We start from the raw sequence: 20,866 nt of genomic DNA, 5'->3' as shown, positions 1-20,866 counted from the left end.
GTCCACCTGAGATTCAGTAGAAGGAGAGGCTATGAAAGGTATGTGGCTTTAATAAAAGAGGTTATTTTAGGACATCAGCATCCAGCCTTGGCCAAAACCTGAGAGGCCCCAGTGAGGGCTGCACATCTATCTGTTAGCTCTGAAAGCTTCTGTCCCATCCTAGGGAGGGAGCTAACGTTTATTGGGTGGTTTTTTGTTTTGTTTTGTTTTGCTTTGCTTTGGTGAGGCACTATCTGAGCACTTATACATTATTATATCATTTAATCCTCCAGAAACTCTATGGGATATGTAGTATTATTACTTTATAGATGAGTAACCAAAATCTAAGAGGGCATAAAAAATGCCTTGAGATGTCACTGTTTGTAGAGAGCTTGGCACAGATTATTCACCTGGATGACTGTCAGAATCATGACGATAATCAATTCCATTTGGCAGGAATCCTACCCAGGACACAGGCCATTAGATGTCCCTTGATGCTACCCTCCAGTGAGCCCCATTCCCCCAGCAGTGCTCCCCTACTCACCTGCTCAGAGTCCCCCGAGGGGCCTTAGTGCCTCCAGCTCCGTGGGTGATGCTGGAATTCTTGTTGGCAGTCATGGTCATTTCTGCTCTCTGCAAACACAGAGCCCTGCAAAGAAGACATGATCTATAAGCCAAGTTTCCATGGGCAGCCAAAAGTACCTCAAACATTTCCAGATGACCTCCAAAAGTGCCAGCAGGGTTTCTGTGGTGGGTAGCAGGAACCACTTTCCCACATATACTTAATTTCATGTGTTATAGGTTAAGAGCCACAAGGGATCCCTGATCTGGGTTGGGGAAGGGTCTGTGAGCTAACAGATAACTTATCACTTCAGAAAAATGATTTTAAAAGCTCCTTTTCCATTCTGCTTCTTCTCATTTCTTAAGTTAGAGTTTCCCAAACTCCTGGCATGCCACACAGCCTTTATGAATTTTGCCGTATTTGCATGCCTTCTGAACAACTATTCAGACAATATGTTTCTTGAATCAACTTGAAACTGACTCGCTTTTCTTAAAATATTTAACCTTGTTCTAAACAATTAATCATTCATCGGACAAATATTTACTGAGTACCCATGTCCTAGGCACTGCCATCCAGCAAAGAGTGAGACAGTCCCTGCTCCCATGGAGCTTACGTCCCAGTGGACGGAAATAGACGATAAGTGCACACATCACACGTTTGATACACAGTGTACATTTGTGTACAACAGGCATGGGGATAAGTGGTAGGAAGAAATAACGAAGCAAGATAGAGGGTGAGTGAATATCTGCTATTTAAATAGGATGTTCAGGGAAGAACATCCTGATAAAGTGACATTTGAGCCAACACCATAAAATTATGAACTATCATATTTTCAACACCTATGAAAATAAAATTAATACACTTTAAGGTATTTAACTACTTACAATGTGAAAAATGTCTATACATGTACCATATATATATAGTTAGCTAATATATCACTATGCTTTAGGAAACATTATTTTATGCTAAAATAATGAAAGGAAGAAAAAGGTTAAAACTTAAGGGTGCATCCAGACTGGAAAGGAAGAAGTAAAATTACCTCTTATTTGCAGACGATACGATCTTGTATATAGAAAATACTAGCAATACCACTAAAACACTCTTAATCTAACATGCAAAATCAAGCAAGTTTTCAGGATACAAAGTAATATTTTAAAAATCAGTTTTCTGTCTATACACTAGCAGTGAATAATCTGAAAATGAAACCAAGAAAAACAATTCCATTAATAATAGCAGCAAAAAGAATAAAATACTTAGGAATAAATTTAACAAAAGAAACACAAGACATAGGCTACAGACTACAAAACATCACTGAATGAAATTAAAGACATAAATAAATAGAAAGATATCCTACATTCACAATCAGAAAACTCAAAGTGGCTAAAATGGCACTATTCCCCAAACTGATCTACCGATTGAACAGAATATCCACCAAATGCAGAAATTGACAAGCTGATACTAAACTCTTATGGCAATGCAAAGGACCCAAAGCAAACAATCTTGAAAAAGAAGAATAAAGTTGGAGATCTCACACTTACCAATTTCAAAACATACTACAAAATCACAGTAATCAAGACACTGTGTACAGGCATACGAATAAAAATAGAAATCAGTGGAATAGAATTGAGAGTTGAGAAATAAACCCATACATTTATGGCCAATTGATTTTTAACAAGGATGCTAAGACCATTCAAGAGAGAAAGAAGAGTCTTTTCAACAAATGGTGATCAGGCAAGCAGACATTCATATGCAAAAGAATACAGCAGGACCCTCATCTTCATACCATATCAAAAAAAAAAAAAGGAAAAATGGATCATAGGCCTAAATGTAAGAGTTAAAATTACAAAAGCAAAGCCTGGAAAAAAATATAGAGAAAATCTTTGTAACACTGGATTAGGCAATGGTTTCTTAGATATGACACCAAAAGCACAAGCAACAAAAGAAAAAAAGACATAAATGTATTATATCAAATAAAAAACTTCTGTGCTGTAAAAAGTACCGTAAGAAAGTAAAAAGACACCCACAGAATGAGAGAATTACTTGCAAATCATATATATCTGCTAAGCAATTTGTATCCAGAATATATTAAGAACTCTTACAACTCAATACTAAACCACAGAATCCAATTAAAAAGTAGACAAAGGATTTAGCCATTTCTCCAAAGACATAAAATTGGCTAACAAGCACATGATACAATGTTCAACATCACTAGTCATTAGGAACACGAAATCAAAACCACAATGAGATATTACTCCACACCACCAGAACGGCTATAATCAAAAAGACACATAAAAAGAAGTGCTGGTGAGACTGTGGAGAAATTAGAGCCTTCATTCACTGCTGGTGGGAATGTGAAATTGTGCAGTCACTCTGAAAAACAGTTGGGCAGTGTCTCAGAAAGTGACACGTACAGTTACCATATGACTCAGCATGATCCACCTTTGAAATGAAAACAAGTTCACACAAATATGTGTACAAATGTTCACAACAGCATTATTCATAGTAGCCAAAAAGTGGAAACAACCCAAATGTCCATCAATGGACGAATGCATTAACAAAATGTGATATATCCATAAAATGGAATATTATTCAGACATAAAAAGGATATATTCTACAACATGGATGAACCCTGATGCCATTTTTATGAAATATCCAGAATAGGCAAATCTACGGAGACAGAAAATAAATTAGTGGTTGCTTAGGGTTGGGTTGAGGGTGGCAGAATGAAGAGTAACTGCAATGAGTATGGTGTTTCTTCTGGGGGGTAAAAAAAAAAGTTCTGCAATTAGCTCAATAGTGGTGAGGGTTGCAGAATTCTGTGAACACATTAAAAACAAATGAATTGTACACTTTATATATGTGAATTTTATGGTATGAGAATTATATATCAATATAAATGTTAAAACTTACAGGCAAAAAAAAAAAATCGTTTTAAGAGTAGATGTAAGAGAAAATAAATGATATACCAAACATATTTGCAACATGAATGTGCACTCTGGCCGGGGCTACACCCTCACGGAAGCTGAATGGTGCAGGAACAGCAGTTCTCACTCTGGCATTCTTGTCACCTTGACCAAAAAGAAGTATATTTGGGTATGAAAGTTAAACCTATTTATTTATGCCACTAAGGACCTTAATCCTTGTGACCATCCTATTTATTATCTTGGTACAATTAAGCAATTGGTGTTGATGATCAAAATAAGGCAAAAACTAATTCCTGATATCATTTATAACTCTTCCCTAATTTCAACATGAAATGCACTACATCTGATTTCTTTAATTTCATGCAGGCTCTCAAGGGCCATTGTTTTGGTGATAGTGTTAGTGAGTGAAGTGGGAGCTAGAAAGGGAGAAAGCAGACAGCAGGTGATGGCAGGTGATGGTGACAGCAATGAAATATCCCTCCAGGGTGAATCCCACAGATGCTTTTAGAAAAACAAAACAAACCCTAAGCCTCACTTTTATTCTTCATAAAAAACCATCCCTACCTATTGGGAGAAAAAAATCTCTATAAATTTAAGTATACCAGCATGTTAGTGATGGGGAGGAAGGAGAAGAGGAAGACGAGGATTCAATCCTGCCACCAGAGCACCTGTGCATACTGACTCTGGTGAGATATTCTTTACTTGCACCAGCCCAGTACCAAATTAAGCGCTTGGCATATGGCTACATGTGCAACAGGAAGAAGGGAAGGAAGAAACAGCCTCTGGAAGCTTTCCTAGGCCAGTTCTCAGGGTCCTTAAGGAGCACAGTGCTGCAAGGAATCAACTTGCTAAGCACCAGCTTTCAATCATGCCCATGGTAACAACAGTCCCGATCACCATTGGAACCCACCAAAACAACACTGGACATGCTCCACCAGCTCCAGGGCAGGCCCTCAGGGAAAGGACAGAAGATCTATGGAAAGACCAGAAGCTGAAATATATTAAAAGAACATGATGAAAAATACATTTCTTCCTTTCCTGAATTTCCAACCTAAGGAGGTGGACCCACTGCTCTGAAATGCTATCATATAGTTGAATATGAGAACACAGAGCCAACTTAGTAAGAAGGAAAACTGTAGATCACTGTGATATTTGCTTGGAGCAAGAAGAAAAATCCTGGGAAGATGCAACCAAGAGAGGAGTAGATCAAAACTGCCACCAGGCCCATGGCAGTGACCCTTGGTCACACTTCTGCAAGAGATTAGCCAGGAGTTAAGGTGTCTTGGGCAGACACGGCTGACAATCACAGAAGGGCCAGCTAAGTCAGAGATGCCAACTCAGCGCGCTCCTGCCCACCTGCACTCTCTAGCCAGGTCTATCAGGGTCAGGAAATAACCCAGTAGCTTGAGGAACTGAGGACCAGACTAACCCTTTACACCTGAAGCTCAGACGTGAGCTCGCTGCATGGTTGGCTTCCTGGGGAACAGGGAACACTGCTTCCCTCAATGTCCTAAGAGTAACCCCAGGCTGTCATCTATGCTTTCAGCCTGATACCTTGGCTAGTCTGACTCAAATGAGAGAAGATGCTCCCAAGCAAAGAAAATACCCACTGGGGATAGCGCAGAGAAGCTAGGTGTCGGGGAAGAGAGGCTGTTTTATTAGTTCCCAGGCCCACCAATGGCAAAATCCAGGCAAAAACTACATGTTTGGAAAATGAAATTGTTCAATTAGCATCTACCACCAATCATGAATTGCTCAAAAACTCAGCTCTGACAAATTACAGACAACTATCTGAAGAGTTACAAGCCAGAGAAATTAACATAGTAAGGTACCACTAGAACTCTTCTACAAACTCTGTACTGAGATGGAGAGACCACAGTCCCAGGTTCCGGAGGTACAGGGGGAAGCACACCTGACTTGGAGTCAGATAACTAAGTCCAGCCCTGCCTATAGTGAGCCCTAGTCAAGTATCATTTCACACGTGAGTTTTGAAGACCATAAGAGCAATAATGATAACATGACCTACCTCACATAACATTATTCTGGTACACTGAAGCTTAATAAATGTTTTTCTTCCAGATCATGCTTCTCTAGGTATTTGGAAGGCACCCTCTTCATTCCCAAGCTAGTCATTTTTTGGATTCCCTGCACTCCCCTCCAATCCATTTACTGTATGAGAGGCACTATGCAAGGCACTAGGATATAAAAATGGACAGACACAGTCCCTGCCCTGGAGAAGCTAACTGTAAAAAGGGAGAAAAGTGAAGTAAAAAGTAGATGCCAGGAAGGCCTTATAGAGAGGTGACATTTGAAAGTAAGCCTTAACCTATTTGTTAGCCACAGTAAGAGGACTTAAAGAAAGCAAATGTACGTTTATTATGAGAGGTGCTGCCAGATTCTTTATATAATTATAATGGTTAAAGTTGTAAGCATTTTAAAGGATTAAATCATTTAATCCTTGTGACAACCCTAAGAAGGGGGTACTATTATTATTTACACGTTACCAAGGAAACCAAGATACAGAGCAGTTAAATCGCTTGCTCCAAGTCACACAGCTAGAAAGCGACAAGGCAGGAATTTCAGCCTAGGTGGCCTGTCCGGAGCCTCAGCTCTGAGTCAGGCTCAGCACTGCCTCCAGTCACTTTCTAATTCAGCTCTCACCATTCTCTGAGGTAGTGATAACACAGACTCAATTTTCCGATGAGGAAATTTAGGTTCAGAGAGATTGATAACTGGCCCAAGATCACTCACCTAGTGAAGGAAGAGGGCATAAATGTGGACTCAGCTCTGTCTGACTCTACTGTCTACTTACTCTCCTTAACATTGATAGGGGTGCTTGTTAAAAATTCAGAGTCCCAGGCCTCAGCTCCCCCTCCTGAACAGGAATCCAAAATCTGTGGGGATGAAGCCTAGGGATGTGCATGTTCAGTAAGCATTTTGGCTAGTCTTATACACCCGTAACTGTGAAAACCTGTGTCCTACAGCATGCTCTCTGAGGCCTTGGAGAGGTAAGAAGGGTCACCACTGACCATCTTCCCAAGAGTTTGCCCAGCTGTGAGCAAATTAAAGATGAACACTCGGCCCCTCTTCTCCCACACCCCCAGCTTCTTCAACCTGCACAGAACCATCGACCCTCAACGACAAAGGAGCAGGCACATCACGGGACCCAGTGGAAGCATTATCACGGTCTCCTCTAAACAGTTTCCTCAGTCTTCAGTGTGCTCTCAGTTCCTGTATCTCAAAACACCCCTTCCCGCCGCCCACCCCTGGTAGCTGGCAGCTGCTCCGCTCACACTTCCATCCCTTCCAAACTCCTGGGGAAGAGGGTTTATACCTGAAGACATTAACAGGTGGTTTGCAAGAGCAAAAATATGTCTTATTTGGCCTTCCTTTTATGTTTTTAAAAAACTGAATTAGTTGTCAAACATTTTAAAAATTGTGAGTACATATAAAACACAAATAAAAATTCAGATTCTAGTTTCTCTTGAAAAATTAGAAATCTGCCATCACCATCTACCTTTCTACACGGCAGCAGTTGGCAGTCCATCTAGATGTAGCAAGCTCTCTCCAGTTTACCTCCCCCCCCACCCAAGCCTACAGCTGGCCAGCTTCACTCAGCTCTGGGCCCTGACTCTCCTAGTCGGCAGGTGAGAGCCACCACCCTAGCCTGGGTCCCAGCAGGGGAGGGTTGCGGGCAGGGCACCGGAAGCAGCCACACAAAGCATCCTGGGGGGCTGGGCTTGAGAAGCCCATCCTGGTCAGGACACTGCCTCTTGGCTGCCCAAAACCCTTCATCTATCCCCCTCACTGCCACTGGAGGAGAGGCCCTCTGGAAGGCTCCAAGCTTTCGCTCAGGCCAGCCTTCATCTTGCAATGCTCTCTCCAGCCCCCTCAGCACTCCCTCTCCCTACAATCCAGTCTCATCACCCGATCCATAGACACAATCTCCAAGGTCTGAGAAGGGACCGATTAAAGACCAGTCTCTGAAAGGAGCTTCTTATAAGGAGTGCCCAGCCTCTGAGAATGAACCTTCCTAGAGCAAAAAACAGTTTTCCCTTGTTTAGGTGACATTTCTAAATGTGTGGTACTTTTCTGGAGGCTTAATTACGGTCCACCCTGCCCCTGAGGAAGGAGGCATGTGAACCCTGAGGGCGATGAGGAACAGATGCGGCATTTGGAGGAAGTCTCCCGCTGTGCTGGGGTTAGTGTCAGTTGTCACCCAGAGGGAACACTGCCAAGCACTTTGCTTCACCAGTTCAGGTAAGAAGTCAACACACCGACCAAGGAGACCTCTAAACCACACGAGAGAATTTCTCCCGACCCTACATTTCACTGATTTCCTAAGCAATCTCTGGTGCGGAAGTAACAGCGGAGGAAGCAGCGTGGAGGGAAGGAGAAGGCGGGAGGGGAACTGAGCTCTGCTGTGCCCTGAGAACCTGGTTTCAGCCCACGGACTCGGCAGCTCTGTACAGCAGTGGTCCGCCTGTCCAGGAGTCAGCCTGGAAACTCGCTCTGCCCAAAGAACACCTCCCCAGACCCTTTTCACTTCCTTACTGACTCCCTCCTGCAGCCTTTCCTCAGCCCTAGGCCCCGCCAGGGGATAAGGAACAGACAGGCAGCTCCCCCAGAGGAGAGCTTAGGTCTTTCATTTCTTCCTCCAAGAGTCTCTCAGCAACTAATATTGGCACTGTGAAGTTTCAAGGAGGGTCATCGTTAGAAAGAGCTCCTTCTAAGCACCTAAACCAGAGTTCTCAAAAGCCTGAGCGTTGGAGTCTTCCTTTCTCTCCTGCAGGTGCCCCTGGGCTGGGCTGGGCTGGGCTGGGCTGGGTGGGAGGCGCTGTGTTTACCCTTCATGGCTCCGCTGCACTAACAGCTCGGGCCTTGCCCTAGCAGCTCACCTGCACAGCCTCTCTGTTCTCTGGCCTTCCTAGGAAACTGAGCCACCCCCCAGGTCTCCTGACATCGTGGCCCACTCTGTCCACCCACGGCTGAGAAAGCCACAGGGCAGTGCCAGTTAGTTCTTCTCCATGTTTTGAACAATACTCAGAACACGGCAGAAAGTTCTGCACATAAAAGGCACACAAATAAATGTTAACTGACTTGTGAACTGATGGCAAAGGAGGCCCCCAAGGAGTCAAAGGCAAGGAAGACAAAAGGCCCTAGAAATTCTAGCACTGGCCTAAGCTTTAAAGGTGCACCTGTTCACTCCCCAAAGTCATGGCTGCTAAAAAACCAACGGAAGGGAGTTTTCCACCTATAGCTGCCACCCAGCTGGACTGTCAACCACAGGCCTTTTCCTCCCACCCCTCAGCCAATCCTGTCTGTCTCAAGAGTTTCAACCTCCTCCCTAGTGCCCCTATTATCTTTCAGAACCCTACTGCAACCACAGGTTCTCATCTGACACACCCATGAGGAAAGGCTGTTCCCGGGAAACTTGCCTTCATCTCATTCATGCAGGCTTTCTTCTCCTCCACCTCCCTTTTTCCTCCTTTCCTGATTCATTTCTCACTGGTTCTCTGCCCACAACCTTGTCTTTGGCTCTGTTGTGCCTAAAAATAAGGGATTACAAGGGAAAGGGGAGACAGTGGGCTCAGAGGTTGGGTGGATGGGTATCAAAAGCTTTAAAATGGAGCCAGGAAGGTTTTTCTCAAGTCTATCCCCTAATTCCCTCCAAGGCGCCCGACACCTTTCCTCAGTCAGTGCTCTGACATACCTTGTACGTTGGATCACTTCCATTCCAGCCCCAGGTTCTGAGAGTCTAGGTCCAGAAAGCCCTTCAAGCAAAAATGTCAAGGGGATTATGAGCCTGATCACATGGAGTGGAACCAAGAGTTGTTTTGCTAAAGACCAGAAGAATTTCCGGGTGTTTTTACAAGTCCCTATGAGGCTGAAATCCTCCTCAACCAGCAACAAAAAAAGATGATTTTTGTTGTTGTTGTTGTTGTTGAATAATAACCAGAAAAAAATTAAGCTCTATTTCCATCTCTTCACTGTCCACTTATCAACTCCCACATCCTCTTTCCCAATTCTCCTCCCCAAAGAGGCCTTTAAGTTTGAGTTTTCAACCTCAACCATTTCAATCTCTTTTCCTGCCAGATGGTCCTTCTCCACTTCAGTACAGATTCTATGGAGGTTTGAAGCTGGGTTTAAATATTTCCTGAAAGCCTGAAATGGGGTGAGGGCTCGTTAGGCAATTCCAGGCCAAAGGAAATCTGGTTGTTTCCAAGACAGTTTTAAAAACCTAGACATAGTTGTTTCTGCCTGCCTCTCAGCCTCTCAGCAAGCGGCTTAACCCAGCTCTGCCAGGATGATGGAGCCCACTCTGTCCCCAGATCAGAGGCCCAGTCCACCCTGCAGAGTCCTGCCCTCTTTCACTTTGGCAAGAAGAACCCGGTGGGTCCTGTAATCATGATGATTCCGAGGCCGCAGACCTATCTCACACGAGTGCCTTCCCTAGGCCACTCACAGCAGGCTGCCACGTCCTGCACATGCCAGGAATGTTCATGCCTCCAAGCTTTTATTCAACCAATTCCTTCCATCTTCAAGTCCTCCACCCACACTGCTTCTTAAATACCCAGTTCAAACGTCAACTTCTTTCTGAAGCCTTTTCTGATACTAAATCTTGACCTTATTCTCACCCTTCCCATGCTCTCCAGTCTAGCTGAACTCAAGATGCCTGCCCTGCTCCAGGAAAACACACCACCCACAAGCTGACCTTCTCAGAAGATGAAGGAAATAGGAAGGGTTAAAGTGACAGACCCAGTCTGGATACCTCAGTTTCCTATCTGCAGCAAAGGAAGGATACCCCACCTCTATAATGAGAACATGAAGACCAGTAAGAAGCCATGTATAAAAAAACAGAAGACATTCAGAACCAAGAGGGAACACACTTGAAGCCTTTGGGCCAAGAGTTTAACTTTCCTCCAACTCTCAGCCTCAAGACTTCTTTCCTTGTCCTCACTCTCTTAGCCAAATTTGTTTCCTATTTCACTGAGAAAATAGACAATCAGAATGGACCCTCAATAAACTACCACCATCACATTCACCACCACTGGCAACAGTGCAGATCTTGTCACTTCTCTGCTCAAAACCCTAACGTGACTCCCAATTGTTTAAAGCAAGAGCCAAAAAATGACCTACAAGGTCTTCATCATCTGGGTCCCAATGACATCTCTGACCTCATTTCAACTACTCTTTCCCCACCAGCGACACTGCCTCCTTATCATTTCCTCTAATACACAGGCACATTCCACCTCCGGGCCTCCAGACCTGCTGTCTCCTGTACCTGGAGCATACTCCACTGAGAGAGCCTGCTCCCTCATCCCCCAAGTCTCTGGTCAGACATCATCTTCTTACTGAAGCTCTTAAAAAAAACCTTCCTCTACCCCACAGCCCCCTCAGCACTCCTGCTCTCCCTTTTTCTGTTTACCATAGCATTTATCACCATCTAACATTCTGCTTTTCTTTCCACAATTTATTTACTATATTTATATCAGCTCCATGAGGCTAGGGACTTTTGTTTTTGTTCACAGCTGTACCCTCAGTGCCTAGGACAGACCCTGGTGCACAGTAGGCCCTCAATAAATATTTTTTAATGAAAAAACATCTGCCATCAGCTCAGAGTGGTCCCACCTTGAGAGAGTGAATAGCTCCACCATCCAGGCCCATCTTCCAACCCCACGAGCCTTCCCAGTTCAGAGTCTGACCTACCAGCAGCAAGCACACCCACTCAGAAAATTCAAAAGGGGGCCACATCCTCTGAACACCCAAAAGATTCAGCGCAAGGGCAGCTTTAGCCCAAGAACAACTGAAAGTGCTCTCCGCAAAGATTACATTACATTCTTAATATATTACTTTATATTCTTATTATAAAGTGCAAGGGTCCTTCTCTGAAGCTGCATGAATTTTAAGACCTTCCTTTCCTGATGTCTACTGTTTAGACACTATTGATCAGCCCTCTCGGAAGCACTGTAAGGTAGTTAACTCTAAATCTGCAGCATACTCTCTGGGGGGAGCATTTCAGTCTCCCTGGAAGATCTTTCTGCTCAACAAAAGAGGGCACAGCTTAAGAAAAGGTGGGGAAATACCATCAGAGAAGAAGAAAAAGAGACACAAGTGTGGGCACCTAAGACTTCCATTTGTTTACTTACTTGAACCCTTTGAGGGCACCTTCCCAGCCAGGCCCCCATGCTACTGTGCTATGCTCTGGTCCTTGCCCTTGAGCAGTTCCCCATCCTGCCTGAGACAGACAAGTAAAGAAAAGGTTCTGGTACCATGTAACTGGAGCTGTGACAGAAGTATGAACACAGAGCTCTGAGAGAAGGAGAAGGACACCTGATCAGGTGGACAGGGTGGACACGGGGGAGAGCTTCCACAGGAGACAGGAAGTGACACTGGGCTGAGTCTTGCAGGACTTGTAGAAGATAAAGAAGGTAGAAGAACACTGCAAACAGAAAAGGAGAAAAAAAAAAAAAAAAAAAAAGCAAAAGCCAAGGTGGGGGGAGGATATAGCTCAGTGGTAGAGTCCATGCTTAGCGTGCACAAAGTCCTGGGTTCAATCCCCAGTACCTCCATTAAATAAACAAATAAGTAAATAAAAACCTAATTACCCTCCTCCTAAGAAAAAAAAAGCCAAGGAGATCTTGAAGCAGGCCTCAGATTTCTTGAACAGGATACAAAAAGCAACCACCATAATGTAAACTATTGATAAATTAAATAAGAACACTAAATAAGAACTCTGTTCATGAAAAAATACCATTTAGAGAGTGAAAAAGGAAGCTTCAGAGTGAGTGCACAGGTTACAGAGCTCAGCAGATTTGGGAACATCAGATCAGAGAGCAAAGTTTTCAGGAAGAAGGGTAACTCTCAACCTTCAGATCTTGGACAGAACCATTAGGGGTGGATTTCTCTTTGGAGAAAAGTCTCAGTTTTGGAAGGTAGTAGAAGAAAGTGCATGTGTACAGCCAGGCTCTGCTGCTTCTAAGTATGCATTTATCTCATTAACATAGCTGACATTATCTCTATTTCACAGACAAAGAAACTGAGGTTCAGGTAAGCAATTTGCCCAGGGTTTCATAGTAAGTGGCAGACCCCAGAGTATGGAGGGGTTGGCACTGAGCTCTATAATTGAAACCAGAGCACATAAGTCCTTTGGTCTCTGTCATATCTTGCGGCAGGACGCCATCTTCCATCCCAAGTAAACCCCTGCAGCCCTGCTCTGTCTGGACAGTTAAAAAAGGATATTGGCAGTGGTCTCATGCCTGGCCTGCAAATTCTTGGTGTTAAAATCCCATTTTCTGTAAGCCATCCAGTTCAGAGGGCCCCGAATCAACACAAAATAAATATAAGAGATGCTCCTCCCTTGCTGATCTTCAGGCCTTTTCTCCTTATCATTCTTCCCTATCTGGGGATGGAGGCACAAACACAGAAATCCTGGTCAAAGAAAGGCTCTCCCCTAAAAATGCAGTCCCGCTGGAACTGAGACTAAAGATAAGGGGAGTCCGTCCACCCATCTGTCCAACTTCTTTAATGGTTATGATGAGAACGGAATTTGACTCTTTTTCCTCCTTTAAATAAAGCAAGTGCTACCTGGCTTCTGTGGCTCAGCCTGTGTGCTGAGGTGCCCTAGAGGACCGCAGTGAGCTCACAGAAGTGATGCAAGAGACTTTAACTGTTTGAGGGAAATAAGAGCAATACTCAACATTTGTCAGACACCCTCTGAGTTCACAGTTTTAACATTAGATTGCTCTACACTATTTTCAATGATGTTACTTCTTTATGAAGCTGGGTTTTCAGCAGCTGCTGTGATAAAAAGCAATAACCATGCGAAAAGCAGTGTGGAACAGGAACTGGGGATGGCAGTATTCAATTCAATGATTCCAAGATGTGAGATGTTGTGCAGTGCCCTGTACATTCCGTAAGTTAGTGATTGTGATTATTTAAGAATGAAATTAAAATATTTTGAAATGAAATTGATGTACAATATTGTTAGTTTCAGGTGTAGCACATAGTGATTTGATATTTGCATACATTATGGAATGATCACCACGATAAGCCTGGTAACCATCTGTCCCCATACACAGTTATTACAGTATTATTGACCATATTCCTTATGCTGTATATTACATCCTCAGGAGTTATGTATTATATATAACAGGGGGTTTATACCTCTTAATCCCCCTTCACCTCTTTCACCCACCCCCCAACCCTCCTCTAAAAATATGTTTCCTTTCAATTTATGTGTATAATTTTTTCAAATGCCTACTCAGTTATTAAGATATAAGCACTTACTAAGTAGTTTACATCTGAATACTTAATAAATAAAACTTAGGTTATTTCTTTTAGCCTATGGGCACTGTGAAAAATTACTAAAACACTAAAGATCCACGAACTGAGAAAGTTTGGAAACCACTGCAACAGGATTTTTTTTTCGTATATATATTTTCATTGATTGAAGTATAGTCATTTTACAATGTTGTGCCAATTTCTGGTGTTCAGCATAATGCTTCAGTCATACATGAACATAGAGTCATTTTCATATCTTTTTCCACCGTAAGTTACTACAAGATATTGAATATAGTTCCCTGTGCTATACGCAACAGGTGTCTTTAAGTCTCTGTGTCAAGCAGCTGAGGAGGAGTTCCCAGGGCAGGCCCAACCCTGCCCAGCAGGCGGGCAGCTAGCACTCAGGCCAGTGGATGGCACACTCAGGCTTCCACTGCAGCTGACAGAGCACCACCAGCTCCTTCTCAGTCCAGAGGCTGTGCACATCTGCATCAGCTTTACCCCAGGCTCCCAGGCGCCCCTCTGAACTCCCTCCCTGAAAAGCTCTATTCAGCACAGACCTCATGAATAAAACCCAAGCCAGCCCAGAAGCCAGCCGGCCAGCAGGGGACTTCCACACAGGCTCAGACTTGGGCAATGGCCACAAACCCAGCCATTAATCCACAGAGGGAGGGAACGATGGGAATCTGGGAGCGGGTGTCCACTGACAGCCCATCCACTGACTGAATGGCCAATTGGGCTTTCTGGGCGAAGATCTGCATGAAAATGACACCTTTGTTCACAAGGGGTTTCTTGCCTAAAACACTGCCTCCCTCAATTCTTCCCTGAAGTCATAATCCTCTGTTGGTGACATCACAGCTGTTGATACAATAGCCAACTGTTGTGATGTCACAAGACTCAACTTTTGTCATTTTCGGTGGGGAGTGGGGTGAGACAATGTGACAAAGGGCTGGAAGAGAATAAAGTTATAGAACTGGAATTCGCTTTTTCATGCTAATTTTCCTGGTAATGAAGGGCAATGACTCAGAAAAGGCCAGGCAAGCCAGCCACTGGCAGCAAGGCTGTATTGTATGTAGATCCATCTATACCAAGGGGAGAGGGGCGGGGTGGGGGAGCGCTAAGGCAGAAAGGGCACAAAACGGAGTTTTCAATTCCAGGATTAGCCAAACATGAATATGTTCTCAGTCTGGTCTAGTTCAGGACTGTCTCTTTCCATTATCCATCATCTGAGCCCAGAGGAAGCAGAGAAAAGCTGAAATCCAGGAAAGGCTCCAGGCTGGAATGTTCCCTGGAAATTAATGCTTGGGATATTGCACTGACTGGACTCCACACTGTCAGAGGAACAGACTCAGTTTGGACTGCATCCTAAGGATAGTGACCAGGATGGAGAGGGCACTCAGAGGCATGTCACAGGAGAAATGACTAAAGGAACTGAGAATGTTTACCCTGGAGAAGAGAAGGCTGTGGATGTAGAAGGCTGATAATTGCCTTGAGAATTCTGAAAGGCTCTCATGTGAAAAAGGGATTAGATATGTTTTCTATGGTCCCCCAAAGAGATCTCAGAAAATAAGAAGATCTAGAATGGCCAAAATGAGAGAGAATTTTTTATTCTTAAATTCCGATTAGAGACCATAAGTTCTTTTTAATTCCTAACTTCTCAATTACAGACTAGGCTCTTGAGGACAAAGAATGTCTTGTTGACTATAGTATACCCCAGAATTCTGAATAAGTGGCACATAGTTGGAACTTATTAATATTTGTCAAATGAATAAACAAGTGAAGCGAGGATAGTGGTCTGCTGAAGGGACTCTCCCATTCAATAAGTATTTTTTAACCCCTATCACATGCCACTTACTCAGTTAAGTTAAGACGCTGGGGATACAACAGTGAGAGAAGCAGGTAAGGTCAGTGGTCTCCCCCCGCCCCCCTGCCCCACCCCTGCTCTGTAGATTAGCACAGGTGGCATGTAAGGTCCTTTTCAACAATGAGATTTCCTTGATTCTTAGAGATGACTGAAATATTTAAAACTGAGAGGAAAGAGGACCCCCAAAGCCACCGATAAACCCTATCTACCACCACTGCTACTATTTACAAGCCTAGAAATCTAGACCAAGCTAAGGCTGCCTTCTCAGCTGGGGAGAGGCCTCATTCTGAGACAGCCCCTATGATGGACTAGACCAGACCACCCAGGCTGGGCATTTTATCAAAGTGCCCCAAACCCTCTAGACAAGACAAAGTGGGCTCCTATGTGAACCTGGGCTCCCTCAGCCCAGCAATAAATAAGCATGGTCCAGTTAGGTAAAATGAGGTATTTCAGATACCCTCACTTCTCTAAGGAACTTCCCCAGGAGCCAATTATCCTACTGGGGGCCATCTGAATGACAACATAGTAACTACAGAGCAATTTTCAAGGAAATAATTCCAAGATATTCTATTTTTTTGTGTTGGGGATATAGGTTTGGTTCCAACTTCTGAGGGTATGAGAGTCAAACTTTAGGTAATGAAACAGATGATTTAACAATAACGACACACAATATGCCAGATACACAATATACACAGACCTTAATCTCTTCAAAGTAGTCCTTAGAGGCCTGAATTTTTGTTCTAATACAGTCTCAAAACATTCCTGAAATTCCTGTTTGGAAATTGCCCTCAGAGACTTTGGAACATTATCCGAATTTTCTCTGAAGGAAACTCTGCATCCGTCAAGGGTGCTAACTCACTCAGAGCCGTGTGACAAGAGAGGGGGCAAACTAAAGAAGAGCAATCTTGGGTCAGAATAAGTAGTAATTGTCAAGTACACTGCGGGGCCGTCACAACAAAAAGGGTGCATTGTGAGACTGCCCCAGATCTCCGCTCTTTAGAGCACAGCCACTGTTACTCACTGCGAGGTCACAGAGCCCTGTGCGTATCTAATAAACCCCAAGAGCCTCCACAGAAAATTTCTAAATTTCTAAGAAATTTCTGTCTACCATTTTAGGGGGTTCACAAGCTCCCAAAGTTCCTCCACAGACTCATTTTAAGAATCCTCGTCCTGACCCATTTCACCTTCCCTGTAAGTGCACCGGTAGTTCTGAAGGGAGGCCTACAGAGCGCAGCAGGCACGCTGACGCTGGGCACTAGAAGGGGCTCACCGGCAGCGAGGCATCTGCTTCCCGAGTCCTTGCAGTGCTGTTTCAAACCTGCATGCCAGCAATTTACACACTACCACATACCACAGGCCTTTAGGAGTGTTAGAAATAGTTAAAGCCAAAGATATCAGACTCACAAATGCCAAATATCCGGAGACTAAACGTGACATTTTCTAATGTGGTTTGTAAACTGGTGCAGAAGACAGTCCCAAAGAGGAATCACATGCACCTTCAGTGACCACCCTTGTTTAGCTGTGTAAGTGCACGTATGAAGAGCAAGCTGTGGTCATATTCCCCCCTTTCCCCAAGTCCTCCGTCTCCCTGTGGGAAGCATGGGGAATATGCCTCCTCCCTGCTTCAGGGCCAGCCAGCATGCTCACCAAACAGCTCCCAACATACTAAAAGCCACCCAGGTCACATCTGACTCACGCCACTGCTCTCTGTAATGAGGTATGACATGTATCTAAGCTCTTGTATATTTTCACATTTGTAGCCTACAATTAGGCATTTTTGAGGGATGTAGCTGACTACAGTACTGTTCGGTGACCTATAATTATTCACACAGGCATCATGGCCAATCCAGGCTTCTGTCAGGCTGGAGGCATGCTGAGCTGAGACCTCAGGGAGGAGGCTGCTCAGCTTTAGGGAGGTCCAGAGAATACTGGTTAGCGACGGGCCTCAGGGGGCCACATTGCTCTTCCTTGGCTGCACAAGGAGACACTGTCCCCTCTGACCCCTGCACCAATATTCCTCATCCACTGCCTGGCTCAGCACAGCTCACTCCTAAGCCCAAAGGTTGGCGCCTCTGTGGGCCCAGTGCCCACAAAAATGGACCCCTTCATTGGACACAGTCTCCATTACAAAAGCAATAGCAATTTAAAGCAACTTCTCAGACTCCCCACAAATTTTCTGAGGAAGAACGGGTCACACCCAGCAGCCCACAGAATCTAGCAGTCCACTGCTGTGCATCTGGGCTGCAGGAGCTGACCCAGGCCACCTCTCTGAGCCAGCCTCTCTGTCAACAGCTTCAGGGACTCACTGTTCCCAAGGGCCCAACAGAGTAAACGCCCACCAGCCTGCTTCCCCACTGCTTCCCTGGCTAGGAGGGAAGACCTGCTTAGCCCTCAAGATCTGTCTCTGGTGATATTTCACATATATATTTAGCTCTATTAAAAACTGGTTTCTTGATTCTTTAATGGAAGCTCAAATCCTGATTCTAAATATAATTAAAGGTACTGCCACCAGCCAGCCCAGTGCAGCTGGGAAGTACAGCCATGGCCCACACTCGGAGCAGCACACACATTAAGTATGAGCCCAGTACCTCAACCACAATTACTCTGCAAGTTATCCTTCTTCCCCAGCGCTGGCTCCAAGTACTTGAGAATGCTTTACACTTTTCAAAAACGCTTTCACATGCTACCTGAGCTGAGTCTGCCAAATAAACCCCAGAGGTCAAATGCAATAGGTATTTTCCCCATTTCTACCAAAAAGGAGACTGAGGCTCAGGGAGCTTGTCTTGCCCCAAAGTTAGCCAGTAAGTGCAGAACCAGGTCTAGAACTACTCTGCAGCTGTGCGACCCCAGTTCTTCATATATCAGCAATTAACAGTAACTACAGGGCTTACTGGGAGAATGAAAGGGCTAAAATACGAAAAGTACTTGGAATGGTGTCTGGTTCACAGTAAGGACCTGTTATCACTGTTGCTGTTGTTCTTACTACTAAGAGTATTATTGCCACCACCACCCAGAATCCCAACCCCAAGCCTAAAGCTTTCTCCTCTCCATCCTTCTCCGACCTTGCAAGGATAATTCAGGAGGCACTTTCATCTAACCTTGAGGGAGTCCAGCCCTAGTCCCTGCAATCTGCCTATGGAACTTAAAATCCACTGGGTGCTCTATCTTACCTCTCCACAAACTCCCCCTGCTTTTGTGAGCACACGCATACACATATACACCACCTTTTCTGCAAGTCTGACTCTCTCGTCTGCTGGCCTCCAACGTCACTTTTGCTTTGTTAGCTACCATTCTGTGGCTTGCTCTGCCTGCACTACCCAGTTTTTCATTCATTTGGTTCCTTTCTTCAACAATCATTTTCAATGAGCACCTACTATTTACCAAGCCCTGGGGGAACAATCCTTGCCCTCCAAATACACCAATGAAAAGTGCAGGAAGAGTGGGATGCACAAAGCACGGTGACAGCACAGAGGGGCCAGAAAATAACTGTTGGAGGGCAGCACAACAGAGCTCAGAAAAGCAATGCTGAAATGAGTTTTAGAGAGTGATCAGAGTTTTCTGGACAGACGAAGGGAGAGGAGGACATTCAGAGCTAAGAGAACAGCACTTACTCAGGGCTGCAAGGCAGAATCACAGAGAATATGATCATCTCACAGTGCCAGCACGGAGAGGGTGTATGTGTGTGCACTAGTGTGTGTATCTGTGAGAGACCAAAACAGAGAAACAGAGACAGAGACAAAAATAGAGAACAGAGAGAGACACAAACAGAAGAAGTGAAGAGAGAACAATCAGACATGGGAGGGGGAGCCCACACTGCCTGGGGGTGGCAGGCAGCTGGGACAGCAAACGTCACGTCTGCCTTTCCATGGTCTGAGTGGCAATCTCGACTCCCTGGTATGCTTACAGTGCACCAATTTTAAATGCAAAATCCTTTAACAACTGTTTTCTCTCTACTTCTGTCTTCCCCTCCTTCCCGATTCTCATTCCTGCTCCGCTCTGAGCCCTGAGTTTTAGTGCCAGTGCTTTTACACAAATCCAGCTTCATGTCCTGAGTGAAATATAATTTCATAGGAATGTAATTCTGGAATGATCTCATTGAAAAAGCACATCCAGCAAAGGCCATAAGCAAACTTCAGGCCAGCCCATTCACACCCAGAGCCAAGGAGATCGCAGACCCCTTTCCCTTAAATGGACAATGTGCCTGGGGCCCAAGCAAAGCACATCAGTTGCCCACGGATATTATCCTGCCCACAGCCAGCCTGTCTGCTTGTAGACTGAGGCCTGGGCCCAGAGCAGAGACCACCACAAACCATTCTGCACTATACAGGACAGACTCAGGAGAGCAACCAAGCAAATAGGTCTCGTTGCGTCCCTTGGGAGGGTTCTGGCTCCTGGCCAGGAAACACCAGCTGAAACTATTAACATCCTCCCTGTCACTCCGTTATCAGGCAGAAGAAAGTCCAGAAGCCTAGCTGGCAAGGATCCTCCCCACAGCTACCTGTCTATGCTACCTCTCTGAAACTCAGCTGCTACCCAACTCTATAGAGAGGGTCAGAAGGTAGGGTATTTGACTCTGAAACTAGATGGCAAAGCCAGCTCTAGACCAGTCCAGCAGGGCTGAAGCAGAGGAAAAGTGGGGAAGAAATATTATTCTCTGATGGACTTTCAAAAATTCTAGCTGAAAAATCACCAAGTTGGAATCCCTAGAAAAAATGTCCTTACTCCAAATCTGTACCTCACCCCCAATGAATCCTCATAAAATGGACCAGAAGAGGAGGAAAACATGAATGGCTTGCAGGGTCTACAGGAACTCTCGGTATTCTCTTTGCAACTTTTCTGTAAATCTAAAACTATTTTAATATAAAAAGTTTATTAAAATTAATGGCTTGTCATGGTTTCCTTTGTGAGCAATAATGAGAAAAGAGTAATCTTGGATATAAAGTCCAACTCTGCCTCTACCAGTTACGAAGCTGTGGATGAGTTACCTAACCTTTCTAAGCTTCAGTTTCCTCAACAATGAAATGGAGAGGACAGTTCCAAGCACAGAGTGTTGTTGTGCAGATTAAATTAGACATTGCCTGAAAGGACAAAACACAGACAAAGGTACTTTCCTTCTGGGCAGTGGCAGCTCCTCAGTTCAGGCAGCCTTCACCTTGGGTTCCTGGCAGCTGCGGCGGGAGGCCCCAGATCCCCTGGGCAGACCTAGTGCTGTGATGATTCACAGCCTCGTCCACGGCCGGCATTACACTGCAA

At 44.6% G+C, this 20,866-nt stretch overlaps 1 protein-coding gene across 3 annotated transcripts in view; it reads right to left on the bottom strand.

Moving 5' to 3' along the window:
• Positions 1-20,866, bottom strand: part of DENND2B (DENN domain containing 2B) — a 104,629-nt gene that overhangs the window by 49,813 nt on the left and 33,950 nt on the right. For all 3 annotated transcript variants that reach the window (XM_010985931.3, XM_010985930.3, XM_031460078.2), the window contains one exon: positions 524-628. In XM_010985931.3, coding sequence (XP_010984233.1) covers positions 524-603 — 80 coding nt within the window. In that variant the 5' untranslated portion in view covers positions 604-628. The remainder of the gene's footprint in view (positions 1-523; positions 629-20,866) is intronic.

Source organism: Camelus dromedarius, chromosome 12, assembly GCF_036321535.1.
Source record: "Camelus dromedarius isolate mCamDro1 chromosome 12, mCamDro1.pat, whole genome shotgun sequence".
NCBI classification, from domain to species: Eukaryota; Metazoa; Chordata; class Mammalia; order Artiodactyla; family Camelidae; genus Camelus; species Camelus dromedarius.
Note: the sequence above shows the minus strand (reverse complement) of the source record. Positions and strands in the feature narration are given on the sequence as shown.